The sequence below is a fragment of the Nelumbo nucifera genome, chromosome 3 (genome assembly GCF_055504915.1).
Source record: "Nelumbo nucifera cultivar China Antique chromosome 3, China Antique-T2T, whole genome shotgun sequence".
Classification (NCBI taxonomy): domain Eukaryota; kingdom Viridiplantae; phylum Streptophyta; class Magnoliopsida; order Proteales; family Nelumbonaceae; genus Nelumbo; species Nelumbo nucifera.
The window spans coordinates 103,763,818-103,785,886 of NC_142651.1; the positions used below are offsets into that span (position 1 = coordinate 103,763,818).

Consider the following 22,069-nt stretch of genomic DNA (forward strand, 5'->3'; position numbering starts at 1 on the left):
CAATTCCTTCGTTTTTCGGGCTCCTTTCATAACTGCACATATCTCAGCTCTAAGGGAGTCACCCACTCCAATTGGGCCTGAGAACATAGCAGAGATGACCCCATTTTCATTTCTAAAACACCCCCGATCCCTGATTGTCCTGGGTTTCCCCTACTGCATCCATCAAAGTTTAATTTCAAGAATCCACTAGGTGGGGGGGGGGGGTTGTTCAAGTCACGCTCATTACTGACTTGGTCTGTGTGCAACTTGCAATTTCACCCCACTTCTTCAACATGTCATCCACAGTGTAATCTGTGAATATTTCCAGAGATTTCAACCACTATACCGCCCTAAACTGTATGATAGCCCTCAAATCTGCTGTCCCTCTCTGAGTTTCTGAGAATATCTTGAAGTTCCTTTCTTCCCATAGTGTCCAACATATTGCAGCCCTTAGTCTTCTCCACATTGTCCTTCCCCTTTTTAACCGCCACCTGAAGGAGGGGGCAAAAAGGCCCTGCATGTCTGATGGGGGATTCCAGCTGCATCCAAATAAGGAGAAAGCCCAATCCCACAATGACCTCGCGAAGTGGCACGACACCATTTGGTGAAAACCAGTCTCCCCATCTGCTTTACATAGAACACACCACTGAGGTGACAAGCAAGTATTGGGTCTCTTCTTTTGGAGTAGATCACCAGTGTTGATTCTTTCCAGATAGGCTTCCCAACAAAAACTACCAACCTTAGGAGGTATAGCTTTGCACCAAACCTCACCAACAGGAAAAGGGAACTAGGTAGGACTGGTGGACTGGCTTAAGACTTTGAAGAACGAAGCACATGAGAAAATGTCATTGGGGTTAGGTGTCCAAATTCTAGAATCTGCCCTAGTGGGGTCTAAGACAACATTATCAAGAAGTGCAAGAAGGCTCGAAATATAGTCGAAGTCTGAATCCCTCAAATCCCTTCTTATACCCAAGTTCCACCCAATCCCAGAAGTGGAAGAGGACGAGGTGGTGAAAGACGAGATCAGCTCATTTTTCAAATCAGAAAGAGCGTACAAAGACGGAAACTGATCTTTTAGAGGAGCGCTCCCCACCCAGGTTTGTTCCCAAAATTTTATGGAGTTACCGGAATTCAAGTCATACCTGATATTAGGAATGAAAACTGGTAGCAGGTCATGAATGGCTTTCCAAGGAGAATTGCTTGTGATCTTAGCTCTGATTCCGGCGTCCCATCCGTTGTGCTCCAGCCCATGAATACTTGCCACTATTCTAGCCCATAGTTTCTCCTTCTCCATAGGAAACCTCCACAACCACTTTCCCAGCAGAGTCATATTTCTTCTCCTAATACTCCCCAGCCCCAAACCACCACACGACTTACTTTTGCACACTATTTCCCAGCTAACTCTATGATCCCTCTTCTCTTCTCCCGGCTCCCATAGGAAATCTCTCATTAACTTCTCTAATCTGTTAGCAATCTTCACTGGGATTTTAAACATCGACATGAAGAAGATGGGTAATTTAGCAAGCGTGGCCTTAATTAATGTAATTCTCCCGCCAAGAGAGAGGTAATCTTTTTCCAAGATACCAATCTTTTTTCAAACCTTTCCATCACCGGATTCTAGAAGCTCTCTCTCTTGGGATTATCACCTAATGGTAATCCTAAATAGTTCAGAGGCCACCCCGTGACTTCACACCCCAGAACTTCAGCACTCTCCCTGATCTCTCCCTCCTCCAAATTCACCCCCACTACACAGCTTTTCCCAAGGTTAACCTTCAAATTGGACAGTTGCTCAAACAGTTGTATCACCTACTTTAAATTCCTAATAAACCTCATATTACCACCTTCACAAAACAGAATCGTGTCATCAGCAAATTGTAAATGTATGAGGGGGGTTTCCATCCTCCCAACCCTCCAGTCTCTAATGAGCCCCCTAGAATTTGCTTTGTGAATCAATTTCTCCAAACCTCCGCAATTAAAATGAACAAGAAAGGAGAAAGGGGGTCTCATTGTCTTATACCCCTACTGGCTAGAAAGAAATCTACCACTGTCTCATTCACTAACACTGAATAATGACAATTTCGGACACAGCCCATGATCCACTTGCACCATCTAGCCCCAAACCCGAATTTGGTTAAAACTTTACTCAAGAACTCCCAGTCCACCAGGTCATAAGCCTTTTCCAAGTCCTGCTTACAGATCACTCCCTTCTTCTTATCCCTCTTAAAGTTCTCCATACTCTCATTAGCAGTTAAAATATGATCTATAATTTGTCTTCCACTCACAAAAGCTCATTGATAGTGTTCAATGATATCCGGAATTAGCTTTTTCAGCCTCAAAGACAACACTTTTGCAATGATCTTGTACAAGCTATTCACCAAGCTTATTGGCCTAAAATCCTTCGGGTGGGATGCATCTTTCTTTTTGGGAATTAAGGCTATAAATGTAGAGTTCACACCCGGATTGACAATTCTTCTCCTGAAAACTCCTCAAACACCCGCAAGAGATCATCTTTCAAAATATCCCAACAATCCTGATAAAATGCCATTGTAAACCCATCCGGCCCTGGAGCTTTTGTACTATCCATAGAAAACACAACCTCCTTAATCTCTTCTATATTAAAGTTTCTTTCCATCATTCTCCTGTTCTCCACCCCTACATCTGGCCAATCCAAACCTTTTACCCACACCCTTCTACTCACAGGCCTTCTTAGAATAGATTTGAAGTGCTCCCCACAGGCCCTGGCAATTCCTCTTGCTGTACTAACTCAACTCCATCTACTAGAGAGTGAAAATACCTACTAAACCTTGTATTTGTAATGTATATATTTGTACTTGCACTCTTCCCAAGTTATGCCTTATTTGCAGTGCAACTTTCACTTGCTCTCGCATAAGTGCATGGGAGTATAAATAGGTTGAGTGTAAATTCTGGTTTACTTTTGCTTTAGATTTGACTTTGTCTTGTTTGTTTGTGATAAGTAAAAGAGGAATGAATAGAGGTAGCAGGGTTATTTGTTTGGGAGTGAGGTAGTAAGCAAGATGGTATCCACTAGGGAAAATTGAGGTAAGAGGTAGGTGGTGAAGATTTTGATTCAGTTTTTGGGATGCAAAATTTGTGGTCAATAAGTGTAAATGAGACAAATTTGTATTGGATAGGAGTACAAATCGTAATTGCAAATAAAAGATGCAAAACTGAACCGGGTGATTGAGAATATGCTTCATTTTACATACCTTGCATGGTTGTTCTAAAAAGGTTCTTCATCTCATAATTACTTGTGCTGGAATGGAATTTGTGAATTGTATTAAATTAATTTACCTGCTCATTATCACACAAACTATTTAATACTGTAGCATGGCTGCTAGCGGCTTTGTGTTGCACAAACTATGTTCCTTGTCAATCGTACAAAGGGCTTTTCATGTTGTAGAACACCCCTAAATATGTAAAACCTTCACCTTCAATTCTGTATTTATAAGATATAACATGTTAAGCACAGTTTTAATTAATCTATTTACTGAACCTTTGTGTGTGTATTTGAATTTTTCTCCAGCTAGTGACCTTGATTACTTCCTTTTTTCATTTCCTCTAGGGGTGGTTCATGTCCTTGACGGCAGTTCATTTTCTGTAGTTAATTATGGTTTTCATACATGAAGTTCTTTTGCCTACCTAACTAGGGGGTGGTCTTCAATATGAATGGTTTATTTTTGAAAGAAAAAAAGTAGCTGCTATGTTAGAAAAAAAATTATGTTTCACGAAAAATCTGGCTAGCCCAAGAATTATCGTCAATTAGGGGTGTACAATTGGTCGGTTTGGTTTGGTTAGAACTAATGATCTAATTGACTATTCGATTTTACTATCTCTCCCAACCGAATTGAGTTTAGAACCAAACCGATCCTTACTGAATTTCTTTTGGTTTTTGGTTCGGTTTTAATAATTAATTGTTAGTCTCTAGGTTTAAATAATGAATCTAGGTCTTAATGAACAATTAATACAATTATAACTACACTCATTTGGTGATTAATTATTAAAACGACTATACCCATTCTTCACAAACAATTAATGAATAATTAATAATTGATCTAGGTTTTAATACTTTGGTTGTTTAGAGTCTTTAGACAATTAATTTACTATTATTAATTAAAAACTAGAATATGCCTAAAGCTGTAAAGCACAATGGGGATTAGTGAATTTGCCGTTGGAAAAGATAATAATTATGAATTGATAAGTATAAAGTTTTATATAGAATATTATATATTTAATATACTTAATTAGATACAACCACTAGTTTGATTTGGTTGAAAATCTTAACCAAACCGAACTGAAACTGAAAACCGATTTTTTAAAGAAACAAAAAACCATACCGAATTGACACATGAATTAATTGAACCAAACTAGCTTATTTGGTTTGGTTTTCGGTTTGTCATCCAAATTTGAACATCAAGAACGGCTGTCTGCTTTGCCTCTTCATATAACCTTAGGTGATATTTGGCATCAGTGATAATTTTTCTTTATCGATTTGTCAAAAATTGGTTAAATTTGTTATTTGGTATCACTTTTGCCATGTAAGCTGATTTTTGAGAAATTGACTTTAGTTTGTTTGGTACTGATTTTTAAGGGCCGATTTTTCTTTCTTTTTTTTTGTATTAGAGTTATTATTCAATGTCATGTTGGATGCTATGTCATCCTCAGAAAATTGGGATCAGCTAGAAACCAGAAAATCACCAAAAAAGGTGATCCCCAAAAAGGGTTGATTTCAAGAATCTATTTTTGTCCAATTTACCGAAAATCATCAAAATCAGCCAACCAAATAGAAATTTCGACACCGATTCCTCTAATGTTGATGTGGCTTTGACATGGTAGTGATTTTCAAGAAATCATCATGAATGCCAAACATTACCTTAATTATCGCCATAGTGATTTCAAAACAGCTGAACCAGTTTAATTGAATCTTCAAGAGGCATTTGGGGGTTGGTGTTTTGTGAGTTACCAAGAGCATATTCATAAACATTGGATTCTGATTAGGGAATTCCAGGTGATGTTTGGCATTGATGATGATTTTTCAGGAATCTGAGCCATGTAAGATCCATATCAGAATTTGAATAATCAGTGATTTTTTTCTTGTTTGTTTGGCCAATCATGTCGATTTCTGGAAAATAAGCCAATAATTGGTTATTGAAATCATCCCTTTTCAGAGATCACCTTTTCTGGTGATTTCTTGCTTTTTCTCTGATTCTGACTTTTTGAGGATGACATGGCATCCAATATGACATTGAATAATAACTCTAATACAAAAAAAAAAAAAATTGGCCCTTGAAAATCAGTTCCAAACTCAAAGTCAATTCCTCAAAAATCAGCTTACATGGCATAAACATAACCAAACAACAAATTTTGATGATGTTTTCAAAAATTACGATTTCAGAAATCACTGATTTCTGAATAATCGGCAAGGAGAAATCATTATCATTGCCAAAAATACCCCAATTTACAAGATGAGAATCGTTCCAAAATCAGCAAAAAGAAATCCCCTTCACCATTATGTGATTTCTGGAACTAATTTTAAAGCACAGTAGGTGATGTTTGGTACCATTGCCAATTCTTCTTTTCTCATAAATCACTGATTTTTTGAGATAATTGATTTCTCAGAAATCAAAAGAACTGTTTGTTATACCATTAATATCATGTCAGCTGATTTCTGAAAATTTTGTAATAAATTTGTTTGATAGGAGTTTTTTATTTTATGGTAATTATCTCCCTTACCACGTCATTAAAAAAATAGGAATTGGCCTCAAAAGAGGAATAACAAAAAATAATGATTCTTCTTTTACGTCCAATTTTGATAATCATTTTCTAAATGATTTACTACCAAACAGCAAATTCATCATTTGTGATTGTGACTATGATATATGGCATCGATTTAAAACCGGCAACACTAACAAACACCGCCCAATTCTTTTTGTTTACTTTTCAGTTTTCTCTTGTTAAAAAGTTGCTTCTTTTAAAATTTAAAATTTTAAATGGAGCAACCAAAGAACGTCGGTGTGCATGGGTCCCACTCTGAATCTATCACTATTCACTTATTTATTTTTTTAGTTGAGAATAAATCGACCATTGCTGATGTAATGTGCAATGCATATCCACATGGAAAAACGAGAATCAGTTCACGTTGGCGTTGGAAAGATGCACATGCACCAATAAATAATAATTGGCCAGAGGCTGTCACATGCAAACAGAGGCACACATGGTCTAAGGAATTCACTCATTCTCCATCTCCTCCCTCCTCCGTCGAATTGGGATCTGCTCCGAGGTGGGTCCCTTCCTTTAATTGGATTTTTCTCTCAAGTCTCAACTGACATAACCTTTCATGGGATGGGAAACATGTCAGACGCCACGCCAGCACAAACGGGAGATATGGTAAGACCGTACTTCCATCCACCAGAGTTTGAGTGTGTGTACTCTGACGTGTAGACGAAGCATTTTATTCTCCATTATCATTTTGGATTTTGGTAAGTGCAGACTGCAGAGCACTGCAGGCTGAAGAAGTTACGTACCGCTGCCCTCTTCCCGCTTCCCACAAATATTGGCCACGTGGCAAAGGAGTTGAACCTCTCTCGGTCTCAGCTGTCTGTACCCAAATACTCGCAAGATTTCCCTTCCAGGAAGGATATACGGCTCTCTGGTCTCTGCCTCTCTACGACAGTTGTTATCAGAACAGGTAAGATGATCATTTGGCTTGTGATGCGTTTTGGGATTTGGAACTTTGGAGTCACGCACCAGCAAACATGTCCATAACAGCACTTAAGTAAAGGAAAAAAAAAAAGCCAATTCTGCTGGTTTCAGTGTGCGTCTGCAAACGAGATGAGTCATGAGTGTTTGCCGGTATTCGGACGTGTTGTTATGTTTATTTCTTTGGTTTAATACACCGGAGGTTCTCAAACAGCGCCAGCGGTTGGTGTATGTTTGGAGTTAGGATTGGTTCCCCCCACACCAACTCTTACAGTCGTGCATCCCAAACATGAAGCGGGATCTGCTCCTCACACATGGGCGTCTCACAGGCGCATCTACCGTGCATTCGGAACATCTCCCTGAATAATAATTAATAAATACGGGAGATGCTGTGAGGTTGTCAGGTGTGAAGAGCAGATCCGGTCTCCCCGTGAACTCAATATGAGGCTGCAGTGACCACTTGGGACATTATTGGAATTGGATACAAATATGATGTAGGGGAAACCGGATTCAGTCAATACAAAGCCCCTTCGAATAACCATTATAACCTTGCATTGAGAATATCTCCTCATGAAATAAAGCACATAAGTATGGAGATATTCCCAATGCAAGACTGTAAAGGATGTTCGAATGGTATTCAAACAGGCCTTGCACTGACTGAAGCCGATCTCGATGAAAGGTTGGTATGGAATCACTATAGGGTGCCAATCCGGACTCTTATGTTTGGTATCAATGCCATTTTCCCTCCGAGTGACTACTCTTTGGGTTCAATATAAAATTGTTTCAGATTTAATGCATATTTTATATTAATATTTAATGTCACTTAGGTGCCATTATATGCCATATAGGGATGCAAATGAATGCATGATTTGATGCTGCACAACTTGAGTTCACATCTCCGCCCCATAATGCCCCACAGCGCATCCCCACCATGTATTGGGAACACCTCCCAATGATGATATTATCGGTTCTGGTATATCATCAGGAGATGCTCCCAATACGCGGTGGAGATGCGCTATGGGGTGGCCCCTTGTGGGGTGGAGATGCGATCTTGCACATGTCATCAAGAGATTGGAATCCACCATAAAGCTAGGGCCTACGATGTATGAGATGTGTTTTGTTGGTAGGAGATTCAGATTCAACGCATGCATGGCAATGAATGACCTCACAATAATGCGTTGGAAAGACATTTCTGCTACCAAACACCTAGGGATGCAAATGAATCGAACCGAATTAGGATAGGTGTATGTTCAAATTCGATTAAAAAAAGAAACTCACTTTATCTGAATTTGATTCAAACCTGTCGGATATTTGAGTTGCCCTATTCGAATTCAATTCAATAAGGTTAATGACCAATTCAAATTTGATTCGATTCAAGTTAAATAGAACGGGAAAAAAAAATACAACCCTAGCTACCCTGTTAATCCCTAAAAATCTACCCTATTCTATCCCATTCAAGTCATCGCATGAAGAAGGAAAAGTAGACTTACCTATTATGCCTTCAAAGTTTTGCAAATAGCAATCAATGGTAATGGTTTAGGGCAGCCTAGCAACAACCTCATTAATTGGCAACATTTCCATAGACACGAGTCGGATAAGGTGCATTTCAGCATTTAAAGCCCTAGAAATTAAGAACTCGTGATTATTTGAAGATGCGTTTTAGCATTTAAGCTTTGCAGCCCTAGAAAATGTTGAAGAGGAAAGAGACGAGGAATAAAGTACCTATACTGAATCTTTGTGGTTTGAACATGAAGATTATGGGGATGTTCTATAGTGTGGATGAGAAATTGATGAGAGTAGATTGATCCACACCACACCCTGTGGCAGGGACTAATCCACACCACACCATAGTCCACAGTTGTTCTGAATTGTGGATAGATTGTGTGGACTGAAGTAGTCCACATCTATAGTGGTGTTCTGTAGGTATGGTGTAGACTTTTTGATGCCATGTATCTCATATACATTTCATGGGCGATCCACACAGTTGATCATAAATGTATGAGTTTTGCATTTTATATGGTAAAATAAATTGAAAAAAAGGCATCAATATGTAGATAACAATTGCATTTTTTAAATGATTAAAAATATTATTTTAAATATTAAAAAAATAAAAAAATTAATATTTTAAATATTATTTTATTGATAAAAATATAAAAAAATTAATATTTAAATAATGAAAAAAGAGTTGAGAAGGAGAACTGTCGGACTTGTGCTAGAATTAACATTAAAAATTATTATTTTATTGATAAAATATTAAAAATTTAAAAATTAAAAATTATTAAAAGATTAAATAAATGAGAGTAATTTGACCAATATAACGTAGGTGCGTTACACTGAAACATTCCCACAAACTGTCCACATCATAGTGTGGACCATCCATGAGAAAATACTATGGACGATAAATTGGGGTGCGACCACCCGTCCCTGTCCGCGCTATTTTGTGGACAGGGACCGTCCACACATAGTAGAACGCCATATCTTACCTTGGACAGGCCCAAAACGGTCCCGTCCAGAATATATACATGCTACCGAATGACACCTATATGTGTGAGTAGGGAGGTAAGACAATAATATAGTTCAACCTAAAAGAAAATTGATGGATTTGGAAAAAAAAAAGGAAGGAGAGGAGCGGTTGCAAGGAGCTATAAGGAAGCTTTAATGGAGGTTGAGGGCACAATCGAGCAGGGGCTTGGCATTGAATGCAGTGCACTAGTTCATTGTCACAGTTCTTGATGCATATTACATAATTGTGTTGTAACATTCAAATAATGCATTACTACTGGCCTGTGTAATGCTAGTCTATATTACTTTTGGTGATGCATCATTGCAGCACAGAGAGTTATTGTGCTAGTGTATTTTTTTTTTTTGAAGAGAAACAAAAATGTACTACACACAACAGGGGGTAGTATGTCCCCAAAAGTCAGCAGAACAAATAAGAAGAAGAGAAGAGGGAAGAGATAAGATGCTAAAATCTAGATAAGAAGAAGAAGAAGAAGAGGGAAGAAAGAGCCTCCCAAAGCCAGCCAGTCAACCGCCTAATTTGCTTCTCTGAAAATATGTTGATAATGAAGATCTCCTTCGAACAGATCTCTCCTCTGCTAGCAGCTTGAGATATTACCTTTCAGCTTCCAAGGAATATCCACATTTCTTTTGAGGCAGGAGATGACAAGAGACGAATCTCCCTCTATGGTGATAGGAAACTCCCTATAGTTTGTAGTTTGGGCATGGGCTTCCCATGCAGCCCAATCTTAAGCCTGGTTCATGGAACATGTACCAAGTTTATATGCTTTGACCACTGAAACCTTACCAAGATGGCCCTAGACTTTAGGTCACTGAACATTTTCCATCACTATTGCGAGAGGCATCAAAATTTATTTTAATATAACCATATTTTGGAGCATTCCACCTAATTTGTTTCCAAAACTTGAGATGTGGTAGAGGTACTAAATTTATTCCCATCAAAAGTTTCCATAAACAAATTTAGAGCTATATCTAACATTATTGGAATGGGAGTAGTACCATCATTAAAAGTTTTGGAGTTCCTATTTTTCTAGACCACCCATAGAACAAAAGCTAGTTTTTCCTTTACGAATAGAGTTTTGCTTTCTTTTTTAGTGTATTAAATCATATGTGTGCTAACATTTGAAGTTCAACTAATTCTTACGTTATGGGCTTATGGTAATGGTCCGTTGCATCTCAGTGCAAGAGCACCAGCTCGTTGTATTTTCATTGTTGGGTGAGACTATGCTGTATGGGTTATCTTAAGACTATCGGTTGTAGTTATGTATTCTTTAGCATAGCTTACCTGATATTTGAGTGTGGGGATTTAGACTTGTGATGCGATGTAATTTAGTTGTGATCACTTACTTCAGTGTCTACAACACCATCTCCATAGGGTTTAAATCTATGTACTTACAATATGCAACAAACGTCGGTCACTGGTAGCAAAAAGATAAGAGAGCACAACAAAATCTGTTGGAGGCTCTTAGGTTTGATTGGTAAAAGAGATAAGGGATTTTGATGACCATGTGATTGCATACAAGAATGACTGGTTAAGTTTCTGGCAGTTGCAAAAACCTCCCCTCAAGTTTGGAAATTGCAATCATCTCTCATGAACTTTGTGACAGTTGCAAATAGACCTTTGTTAAAATCCTCCAATAAGAGGCATGAAAATTTCCAAAATACCCATGCAGTTACTACTGAGGCTAATTTCTTCAAAAAAAAAAATACAAATTTTATGAACGACAAAAAATAATGTTTAAAGTTACAATTTTGCCTTTGAGCGATTGATATGAAGGACAAATTAAGAAAATAAATCAATTTTGGAAAAGAGACTGAAATGGCTTGGGGCAATAATTGACATGAAGAGAAATTTTGGAAAATGAACATTTTGGTAAAAAATAACAGCATGGGTATTTTGGATATTTTCAGCCTCTTTGTTAGAGAATTCTTATAGAGGGGGTCTACTTGTAACTATTTCAAAAAAAGTTCAGGATAGGTGAATGCAATTATCAAACTTCAGGGGAGGTTTCAACAATTTACCCCTAGTATTGTTGAGAATTTTACATTTTATAAGTTGAAATTACAATTTTAAGTTGTAATGAGTTTGTTTTCTAAAGGGTCATAAACGTCTTTCAAATAAAAAATATATATAATGTATAAAAAATAGGGTCATATTTACAAGAACATCCCTATAGTTTCATGGATTTACTTAAACCTACCATATAGTTTTCATTTTACTAAAACCCATATAATTTACAACCTATTTACTTAACCGACCTTTCAATAAGAAGTGTTTGTTTTGCCATATGAAAATAGTAACATTATCACTTAAACTGAGTGGAAAGTGTTTAAGGGCATGGGCCCATGATTGTTTATTCCAAAATTACCCTTAACACTTCTTCATACAAAAAAAAAAACAAATAGAGCCAAATAGAGTGGTTACTTGTATCTTATTAGGAGCAAAAATGGTATTTTCATTTTCTTTCGGTAAATTTATTAAAATAGACATTAGGGTCAAAACTTTCAATTTTTGTTGTCATCTAATGGTAAGGGTGATCATCAAAAATCTAAAAAACTGAACCATATAAAAAATTCCGGTTATCGAACTGGTCGATTCGTTTTTGATTTAGTATTTTCAAAAAATCAAAGGTTCCAATTTGGTTTTGGTTAATCAATGTAAAAAAACTGGCGGTTAATCGAACCGATCAGTATACATATATATTATGCATATTTATGTATATTATATATTTATATATTTTATATTGTCTATATAATATAAATTAATTTATATGCATTATATATATTTATAATATATAATATATTATTTATAATATAATATTTTATATGTATTTTCAGTTTTTTACTATATATTTATATATATTTTTACAATATAGATTATAAATGTAAAAATCGAAAAACCAACGAACCAAACTAATGATTAACCGAAATGGTCAAGTGGTTAATCGATCAGCTTCGGTTCGGTTTTAGTTACAAATTTTCCAAAAACCGATAATACTGATCCCGTTTGAAAAATAAGCCCCTAACCGAACCATGAGCAGCCCTATCTAATAAATGATTGATTAGGTAAAGTAAATTAATTGTAAACTATATGGGGTGTTTTAGTAAAAGAGAAACTATAGGTAGCTTTTAGTAAATCCATGAGATATTTTGATAAATGAATTTAAAAAATATTATAAAATATGTTATATAATTGATGGATTCAATCAGATTTTTTGGATTAGAGTTGGGGGGTGATCCGAATTCTTTCCTAGACAGATTGTATTTTCTGAACCAATTTGGTCCAATAATTTTATAAGACCAATTCGAAACTGGCAAAATGGAGTCGAATTCATATTCCAATCGGATCAATCCAACCCATTTGCATCCATAGAACACCTACAAAGTAAAACATGTTTCAATATTGCTGAAGGGCCATATACATTCCCCATCCCTGCATTTTCCCTTCTTTTTCTTCTTAAATTCTTATTTCTTCCTTGTCTACATTCGGTGAACAGTGACAGTGTTGCATTCTATTATTTTTGATTTGTGGTATTGACGAAAATGACACCAATCTGTTCATTACATCGGAGATTGGAGAAAGGAACAGAGAAATATCAATGATTTAAAGCCATTGCACCAAGGTTTTAAAAACTGACATGGAAACGGAACTATTATGGCCACTGGTTTCTGGGTAGGCAAATGGTTCGAATGGTTTAAATATTTTAATAGGTGATATGTCATCTTACCTATTAGATTGGAATATTAGGGTAAGATGCATATAAATATAAGAGAAATAAGGTTTGACCGTTTGAGAATGAGAGAGATTTGAGAAGTTGTTGACGGTTGAGAGAGTTTAGAAGAAGAAGAAGAGGAGGAGGAGGGGGAGGAGGAGGAGGAGGAGGAGGAGGTCACTTGCAGGCTGCAGCGGCGACGGCGATGGTGATGGTGAACTACAATAGCAATAGCGACGGCGATGGTGGAAAATTGGCGATGAAAGTAAATCTAAGATTTCTCTCAGTCTCCTCTCTCTCTCTCTCTTTCTCTCGTAGATATGTCATCTAGACTGCTCTCCTAGATCTCTAAATGTGAGATCTCTCAGATCTCTTTCACTGTCTCACACATCCCTCAACTGATATCTCTCTCTAGTAGATCTCAGATCTAAGAGATATTCTTCTCTTTTCATTCTTGTTCTAACTTGTCAGAAGTAATAAACAGCAAAACGTTTTCCGGGTTGAAAGGTTCAACGGTCAAACCATCCAAGTCAATGGTTCATTGACTAATTCAACGGTATTTGACTAGGGACCGAGTTTGAGGTAAAACGGAACCGGTTGCCTGGACAGTTTTCGATCTGAATGGTCTGACCGTTCGGATTAATGACAGTTAAAAAACATTGCTTTGCACAGGTAATCGGATCAAATCTCATCCCATGATTGAAAGCCTAGAGCTCAACCCAATCCGAAATCCGATCAGATCCATGGTATCAGATTGGATTCAGATTTTATTGCAGTCTGTTACATTGATAAATAAAATAAACAATTTTAAATTAATACATAAAAAATAAACTTTACATAAATGTAAAACACTCAGGCTTAGTTTGGAAGGAGTACAAATACAAATATGTAGAGTACAAAACCTTATATTTTGTATTATTTTGTATGTATTTGTACTGTACATATTTGTATTTGTACTCCTTCCAAACCGAGCCTCAATAGTATAAAATTTATATTTGTTGAACGGATATTGTCTACTCCAATCATTCAATAGATATAAGCTCTAAATTTCAAATCTGATCCAATTAAATATGGAGTATCATTCCAATCGAAAATAATCAGATTGGATGTCAAGGTTGAGTGACTTTTTGATGTCTATTGATAACCCTACCTCTGTGACTCCTTTTATATATTCAAAAATATGTTATTTAGAATTGGGCCTGTCAAGGCCCCAGGTCTAGATGGTTTATTTGTAATTTTTTTTATCATAAGAGTTGGGGTATGATTGGCAAAAATTGGTGTTTTTTGTTCAAAGAGCTTTTCCCGAACTTGGGCAAGATTTATAGTATATATGGCAGTAATGTTGTGCATGGCTCAACGATCCACACACATATACTAAATGATAATAGAACCCTATTTGGATTCCGGTAAATAAGAGGGGAAAATTGGTCAATGAGTGTCTCTTTTCCATTTACCAACTTTACGATGTGCTTTTTGCATTAAGTAGAAAGTCCCATGGTAAATAGAATTTCATTTGTCCAAGTAAAACTTACTCATCTATTACGTGCGAGATGGATAAATAACTTTTTTATATGGAGAAATACTTATAAAATATAATAGAATAATTTTTATCCTAATTAAAATTAGCTTTTTATAAGTAAAAAGATGATTATATTACTTATGAAACCAAAAGAACATAGATAAATAATTTACACAGGTGAGTATTACCCACTAAACATTTACTTGAATAAATAGACTTACCCGAATCAATAAACAATTTGTAAACAAAGAGGCTTAAATAGATGTGCATAACTTTACCACTTAGAAGACACACGCACAATTTTAATCATAAGAAATGATGATAGTGCCAAGAACCACCATGTTGATTAATTAATGCAATGAATATGCAATTAAAGATAAAGGGTAAAGTTGTATCAAACATGAATAAAGGAGGGTTGTATCACCACATGGATGGTAAACTATTGCCAAGCACTCCTCACGGTGACGATTTTAAATTCTTTTACGAAATTGGTGATTAAAGAAAGGTGCTGATTTTAGCATAGACCCAATTATAATTGATATTTAGGCTCCATTTGTTTGTGATACAAACACTGAATCAGGGTATTTATGTATCTCGGTTAGTATTTATGTTTGTTTGATATATAAAAAAATAATGATTAGTAGATCAAAAATGTATTTTTTGATACTTTACACTCTAAAAGGAGAGCATTACTATAGTTATTTTTTGAATACAATTTTATGTTTTTTTGATAATTAAATTTTTGACCAAAGTTAAGATGTATCAACCGTATTTACATTCATGAACAAAAAATGGATAAATATACATTTGCAAACAAAGAAGCCTTAGTTTTTTAAAGACATAAGTTCTACTGCGACCAATATATGATATTCTAACGCTTTAAGAGAGGAGAGGGCCCTCTTTTCCTCGACAAGAACAAGAAAAAAAAAAGGTTTGGGCCCCCCCATCTTATTGGCTAATTCACTAATTGGTAAAAGTAGCCCATCATGAAAGCTTCTCTGCAATTTTTTTTATTTTCTTTTTCTTCTCCGTACTTTATTCTGTGTTTGATTTGAAAGAAAAGATTGATAAGAAAATGTGGGAAAATCCATCACCCATGCATGCAAAGCATTTTCCTTCAAACCAAACACAGCAGTGACCAATTTTCTCGCATTCTTTGTGGAAAATGAAAGATGAAAAACTGGGGTTGAGTTTCAGAAAATTCCATCCGGATGGTCGATGCAAATACCTCAGCCTCTCTAAAATGGAAAAAAAAATAAAAGATTCTAATTCAACGGTTATTAATGATTCACACTCACTGTCATGTCGTTAGATCCAGATCTATTGTATCAGATTCTAAAGTAATGTGGTCACTTGTCAAGCCAGGCCCTACACTACTGTTGACGGTCCGTCCATACATTACAGTCTTCAAGAATAAACACAGACACACGGCAAGTGGGAGAGAGAGAGAGAGAGAGAGAGAGAGAGAGTTCGGCTCCGCTAGCACTCGGCTGATCTGCCTCACGGAAGAGTTTCAGAGAAAGGAAAAAGTGAAATGACGGATGAGGCTAGGAGAGGGGTTAGCTTCGTCAAGCCCTCCTCCGATGAGAAGAAGTCGCCGGCGGCATCTGCGACGGGGGTTGTCAGGAAAGTCATCGTCAAGAGTGCCGACATGAAGGAGGACATGCAGAAGGAGGCGATTGATTCTGCTCTAGCTGTTAGTTCTTTTTCTTTTCTCCCTCAAAAATTCCGGAACCTTCTTCCTCTTCTCGTTTTTTTCCCTGATATCATTAACTTTTGTTCTGTATATCGTGTTGGTCTAATCTTTCCGTCGAATTTTGATTGATTAGGCTTTTGAGAAGCACGGTGTCGAGAAGGACATTGCGGAGCACATCAAGAAGGAGTTCGATAAAAAGCATGGACCGACCTGGCATTGTATCGTCGGTCGCAATTTTGGTATCCCATCTACTCCCTCTCTCTTCAGTCTTTACTGTTTCCCATCTTTTCGTCTGCGTAATAATTAAGTTGTTTATCAGAGAGTATCAGGAATTGAGTTATGCTTTTTTTTTTATTTTTTGAACAAGCCATTCTTTCCATTTAGGTTCTCGTGGCACTTGGGGTGGCTCGTAATGATTTTTTATAATGCCTCAATTGAGTTTCGGTGGAGGCGAGGTTGATGTGGAAATCGATAATGCTCTTTGTTTTTAGTTTCGTGTATTGCAGTAACACATCCTTTGCGTAGTTTCTATTGTGGTCACAGGCTAGATGTAGATGGTGATATATTGGGTTTGCTTGGACTTGCCGCTTTGAATTAAATTTTCCTGCACTTTCTAATTTTCTTTCTGCGGTAACAGGAAGAGATTCTCGCATTTTTTTCCTTTCCTCCTCTCTTCCAGGTAGTAGCAGAAAGTACATTTCTGGTTCTATATCCAAAATGACGAGCGCTAGAGTAATTGCGTCGAGATAAGAAATAAAAGGGGATGATGAAATTTAAGGGATATTATTTATTTCGATTCACTAGGACCTGCATTCACCATTCAGTTGAGTCTGTGACATGGTGAGTATATTGTTGGTGATTGGCATATGTCAGGATCCGAACTTTTCCAATGTCCAAGTTATATAAAATAGACCAAGTATTAAAAGATTGAGATTACGATATTCAATTTCTGGATTACTTTGTGAAAATGGCGCTACTGATTTTCATTGTGAAATAAAGTGAGTTGTGGGGTAGTGATTGAATGTATATAAAGGAGCAGAGTAAGTGCCTAGCACTGACATGCGGGTTAAGTGTTGGGGCAAAAATAATTAGAGTAGGCTGAGTTAGGTCATGATTCAGGGTTTAGAGCTAGTTGCAACTTTGCAGGGCTAGACAAATTGTTTGGTTTAAGGGAAAATTTTGGTTTTTTGGAAGCCTGGGTTTGATGATGGATGTAATGTGTACACTTGAAGAGATGGCCATTCACATTGCTTTTGGTCCATTAATATGAAGAACTAAGGCTTGATGGTAGTGACAGGGCTTATTAGGGACTCCTAGTTGTTGCAATATGACTTCCTAAAAGCAAAAGAATTGGAAGCCTGGGTTTGATGATGGATGTAATGTGTACACTTGAAGAGATGGCCATTCACATTGCCTTTGATCCATTAATATGAAGAACTAAGGCTTGATGGTAGTGACAGGGCTTATTAGGGACTCCTAGTTGTTCCAATATGACTTCCTAAAAGCAAAAGAACTTAATAAAGTAGGAACGGGATGGCATAGCAAAACCTTGCAGCTTGCAATTTTGTTCCAAAGTGGAGTCATAGAAAGAATCAAGCAAGAAAATTTAATGGAGCTAGACCGCTGCTTATGTACAAGGAACATATCTTAGTAAGCAGCAGATAGTATCTAGATGTACTCACTTCATAAATACCTGGGTATAGGACTGTAAATGGATCAGGTTTGAATCGTATATAAGGTAGGTCCAAATCTTATCCTTTATATTCAGATTTGAATCAAATCTTACCTGTCAGATGTATATTGGATTCTAATCTAAGTAGCGTTGCAATTGGATATTGAATGGTATTAATAAATTAAACTAAAAATGATCAAAATATTATATGCTATTAATAAAACGAATGGGACATCATTAACAAACATATTGAAAATAAGTTTTATGAAACTTGATAGGAATGCCAATTTTCCCATCCCCTACAGGTACCCGACTTCCCTGACCTGGTGGGGTTGGGGATGGGGATTGCTTTGGTGGGTCGGGGACGGGGGTGGGGAATGAAGTCCCTGCCCTGCCCCGACCCCAATTATATATATAATATTATTTATATTTAAAAATTTTCTTTTATACTAAGTAAATTTATTTTTCAAGAAATACTGTTAATTAAAAAATTTTGGGGATTCAGGTCCCCACAAGGAACCCGACTCTGTCAGGGTTCGTGGATGGAGGACAAATTTTAACCCCGATGGGGATTGGGGTCGGGGACGGGGAATATGATCCCCGACCCAAACCCATGACATTGCTATTCCTAGTAATAGATAAAGTATAAATTTTAAGTATATATAAGCATATACATTTAAATCAAAATGAATTGGATCATATCAGACTGGATGGGGGTGGATTCGTATTTGATCAAATCATAAGCGGGTCAAATTTAAATTTGGGTAAATGGAAACCATTTGCTGCCCTAGGTGGGTAAGTTGTATTTGTACTGGTATAACATTCAAGACCAATGCTTTCTACTTTCTAAACCTTTTGCGACCTAAAGAGGAGTATAAAGTATAAAAGATGTAAGCATAGGTAGACTGAAACTAGCCAGCTATGCTCAAGAATCAGTTTATTGTACGGAACAACAGATACAATGTCCCCTGCTGTCTAACATCCTTCTTCCTGGGGGTCATTCCCATTAACCCCTTTTCTAGCTAGTGAATCTGCTACAGAGCATATCTGACCCATCTAAATGGGGGCATATATGTTGGATGCATAATGCTGTTCCTCACTGTTACTGTGAAGGTGCATCCATAGGCCTTATTCCTTGGTCCTCAATTGCTCAATTACAACTTGAGAATGTGCTTTTATCATCCTCTTGTATCTTGGATGTAAGTGATCTAAGATTGTACTTTTGTTGGGGAAAATGGCTGATAACATGTGAAGGTTTACCCTGTATGAATTATTCTAGGATATACTAAGTTTTGTATTTGCTTGAAGTGAGATCCAGTTAATTTCTGATTGGACAAGATATGTTTCAACTTTTATCTCATGGCTAGAAGTATTGTATAAATATGATTCTTAGGGTCCGTTTGGTTTGCATCTGGAATCGGAATCAGAATTGGAATCGTCTATTCCCATAGTCTGTTTGGTTCAGACAGGAATGGGAATGGAAATTGGAATCAGCAGGAATGGGATTGCATTCCCAAGGGAGGGGCAGGGAATGGCCATTCCCTCAAATGGGGAATGCCATTCCAGCAGGAATGGGAATGGGATTCCGATTCCACTCAACCAAACAGTTGGAATCGGAATAGCCCATTCCGATTCCGATACCAGACCCCTATTCCCGTGAACCAAACAGGGCCTTAGTTCTTTTTTGCTTATAATCATTCCATAGCATAAAACAACTTAAAGGGATCTTTTATTGTATTCAATAGAGTTATCATCCAAGAGGACATTGAGCATGTTTAGGTTCATGGTAAGAATGCCTATGTGCATCTCTTTTTTAGAATGTTATCTCTTTTTTCTTTTCTTGTATTTTTTATCAACTAGATGATAATTTATTGAAAATGATTAGCAAGAAGAGGCAAAATTATGGTAATTTGCTTTTCCACCCATCACTGCATAGTAGAGACGATGGATAGGCCTAAAAAGGCACCAAAACAATAGAACCAAATAAATTTCTTTGCTTCTATGAATCTAAATAATGAGCAAATCTATTATAGTAATTAAATAGTTATAAAGTTCCCAAAGACAGTGGTTTTGGTAATTATGTTTGAAAGGCATAGATAAATTACACATTTACGCCTTCTTTTGAGCTTTGACCAAATGGAGAGCTAGGGTTCAGGTTCCCTTGAATATGGATAGCATAGAAGTACCACATAATGGATCACTTAAATGTTAATCTCATGATACAATCTGGTTATCAGATATGTCATTCACTTCAGCCACTTCAGCCATTATCTAATGGCCCCCAAGTCTCCCAGGCCTAATGCAAAGCCACAAGTCCATTCTCTTGGCACAGATCCATTCTTTATGTAGGGCAGTTTTCCTTCACTTCTGTCAGAAAATCAGGCCCATGGACCTTCCACGCACCCATGAATAAGATCCATCCTTGTGTGCCCCTTTTCTTTCTTTATTTTTTTTTGCACAGGGGGGAGGAGTTGCAAGGGTTGGAGTTATTAAGTGCTACCTTTTGTGAGATATTTTCCCGTTTTTTCCTGTTTACTTTTTTCTTGCAGTCAAGGCTTTCTCTGGAGGTTGTTTATTGTGCAATTTAGTATATGTAGGTTTGCCTTATTTTTGTTTCTTTTGGTCATGAATTTTTTTATCAATATTTAGACATGAATGCTTGTTTCCATCCTGGTGTTACTCCATTTCCCTTTGTATTTAAGTTGGACGGCAAGAAATTAACTTCCTCTTCCCCTATTCTGAATTTCTGATTACCATGAAAGGTTGTTATAACTCAAGAGTTGACACCGAAGGTTGATTATGGTTCTGTTTGGGAATTGGGGGTTTGTAATCACTACCTGCCCATGAGCGAAGAGACTCCAACAAATTCAGGATATGGACCACCTAACCAAAATGCCTTTCCTCCAGAGCAACAATCAGAATCTCTTCATTGAGTTGTGCATTTCATCACCATTATCACCAGACACCAATAATACTGCAAATCCTTACTCATCTGTTATAAGTTCTGATTCATTGAAATGCCCTGGCCCTTTCCTGACCTTTGCAGGCTAATAAAACATCCTTCTCCATTTCCCCCAATCATCTTCATTTTGAGTTTACCTGCACAAGTCTTTGTTGCGAAGTGGATGCAAAGAACTGATCATATTGAAAACCTATGTAGTGTGTCGAAATCTGTTTATATCTATAAGACAAGAATTCGCAACATATACTTAGATTTCAAAATATATAACAATTAACTTGTTTGATGACTTATTGATGAGATTTTTTTTTTTTGATAACTAACTACTGGTAGGAACTTAAAATACCAAAACTTCTTGGTAGTAGAAATTACCAAGTTCATACAATTTATAATGTCAAGCTTTGCGTCGTTACTAGAATTTTATGTTAATGATTGGAGATTATAAACAAAAATAAATAAAAGGTCCTGGAAACATCCTTTATGTAGGGTGAGATTGGAGGTGGCTCCAATCCTATTAGAGCAGCCCCCTTCGAAAGTTCCAAATCAAGAAAGATTTCTGGCCTTCTGGGACTGCAAAAGGACAACTTGCTGAACATAATGTATATAGATTTTTCACATATCTGTTGGCCGTATTAATAGTGTATGCTTTATTTTAGATCGACGAGACGCCATTATTTGCTAAGAAAATAAACCCAATTTCTGGCTAGTTCTTTGTCTGAATTTGTAACCGTCTGATTTGTGCAGGTTCATACGTGACTCATGAGACGAACCATTTTGTCTACTTCTATCTGGATCAAAAAGCAATTTTGTTATTCAAGTCTGGTTGATGGTGGCGGTGGCGGTGAAATGACTAGGATACGACAACTAGTGCCAGTATGTATCGGTCAAAAACTTGGCGAGAAAATCATCTAGCAGGACAGTTTTTGGTCAATTTGTATATTTTTTACTCGAAATGGTTCTTCAGCAACAGTGTCTTCAAGATTTGGACCTGGAACCTCACCTAGTAGATTTGCAAATTAAATTCTACTTTGCTGTGATTAAGTTTCTATTTGTGTTGGCCATATCTATCCATATGTAAGTTTGGGAGTAGGTTAAGTGCTTCATATGTGTTTCCTTGTGGCACCGTGGACTCTTTTTAACTCTTTCCTCGCAATGTGACATTTGTGACGTTCAATTGATGGATGGGTCACTTAAATAAAATCTGCACTGAATTATTAGCAGAGCACTAGTAAATTTCACCTTTTGATCAGATATTGGACGGAGGACTTGCATCAGAGATTAATTAGTAAAGTTC

General features: G+C 36.8%; 1 protein-coding gene across 1 annotated transcript; it reads left to right on the forward strand.

Moving 5' to 3' along the window:
- Window positions 1–15,869: 15,869 nt before the first annotated feature.
- LOC104598908 (uncharacterized) lies at window positions 15,870–21,995 on the forward strand. The gene is made up of 3 exons (XM_010261198.3): window positions 15,870–16,144; window positions 16,278–16,383; window positions 21,520–21,995. Exons 1-3 carry the CDS (start codon window positions 15,983–15,985, stop codon window positions 21,600–21,602), a joined length of 351 nt encoding a protein of 116 aa, XP_010259500.1. The 5' UTR covers window positions 15,870–15,982; the 3' UTR covers window positions 21,603–21,995.
- The last annotated feature ends 74 nt before the right edge of the window (window positions 21,996–22,069 follow it).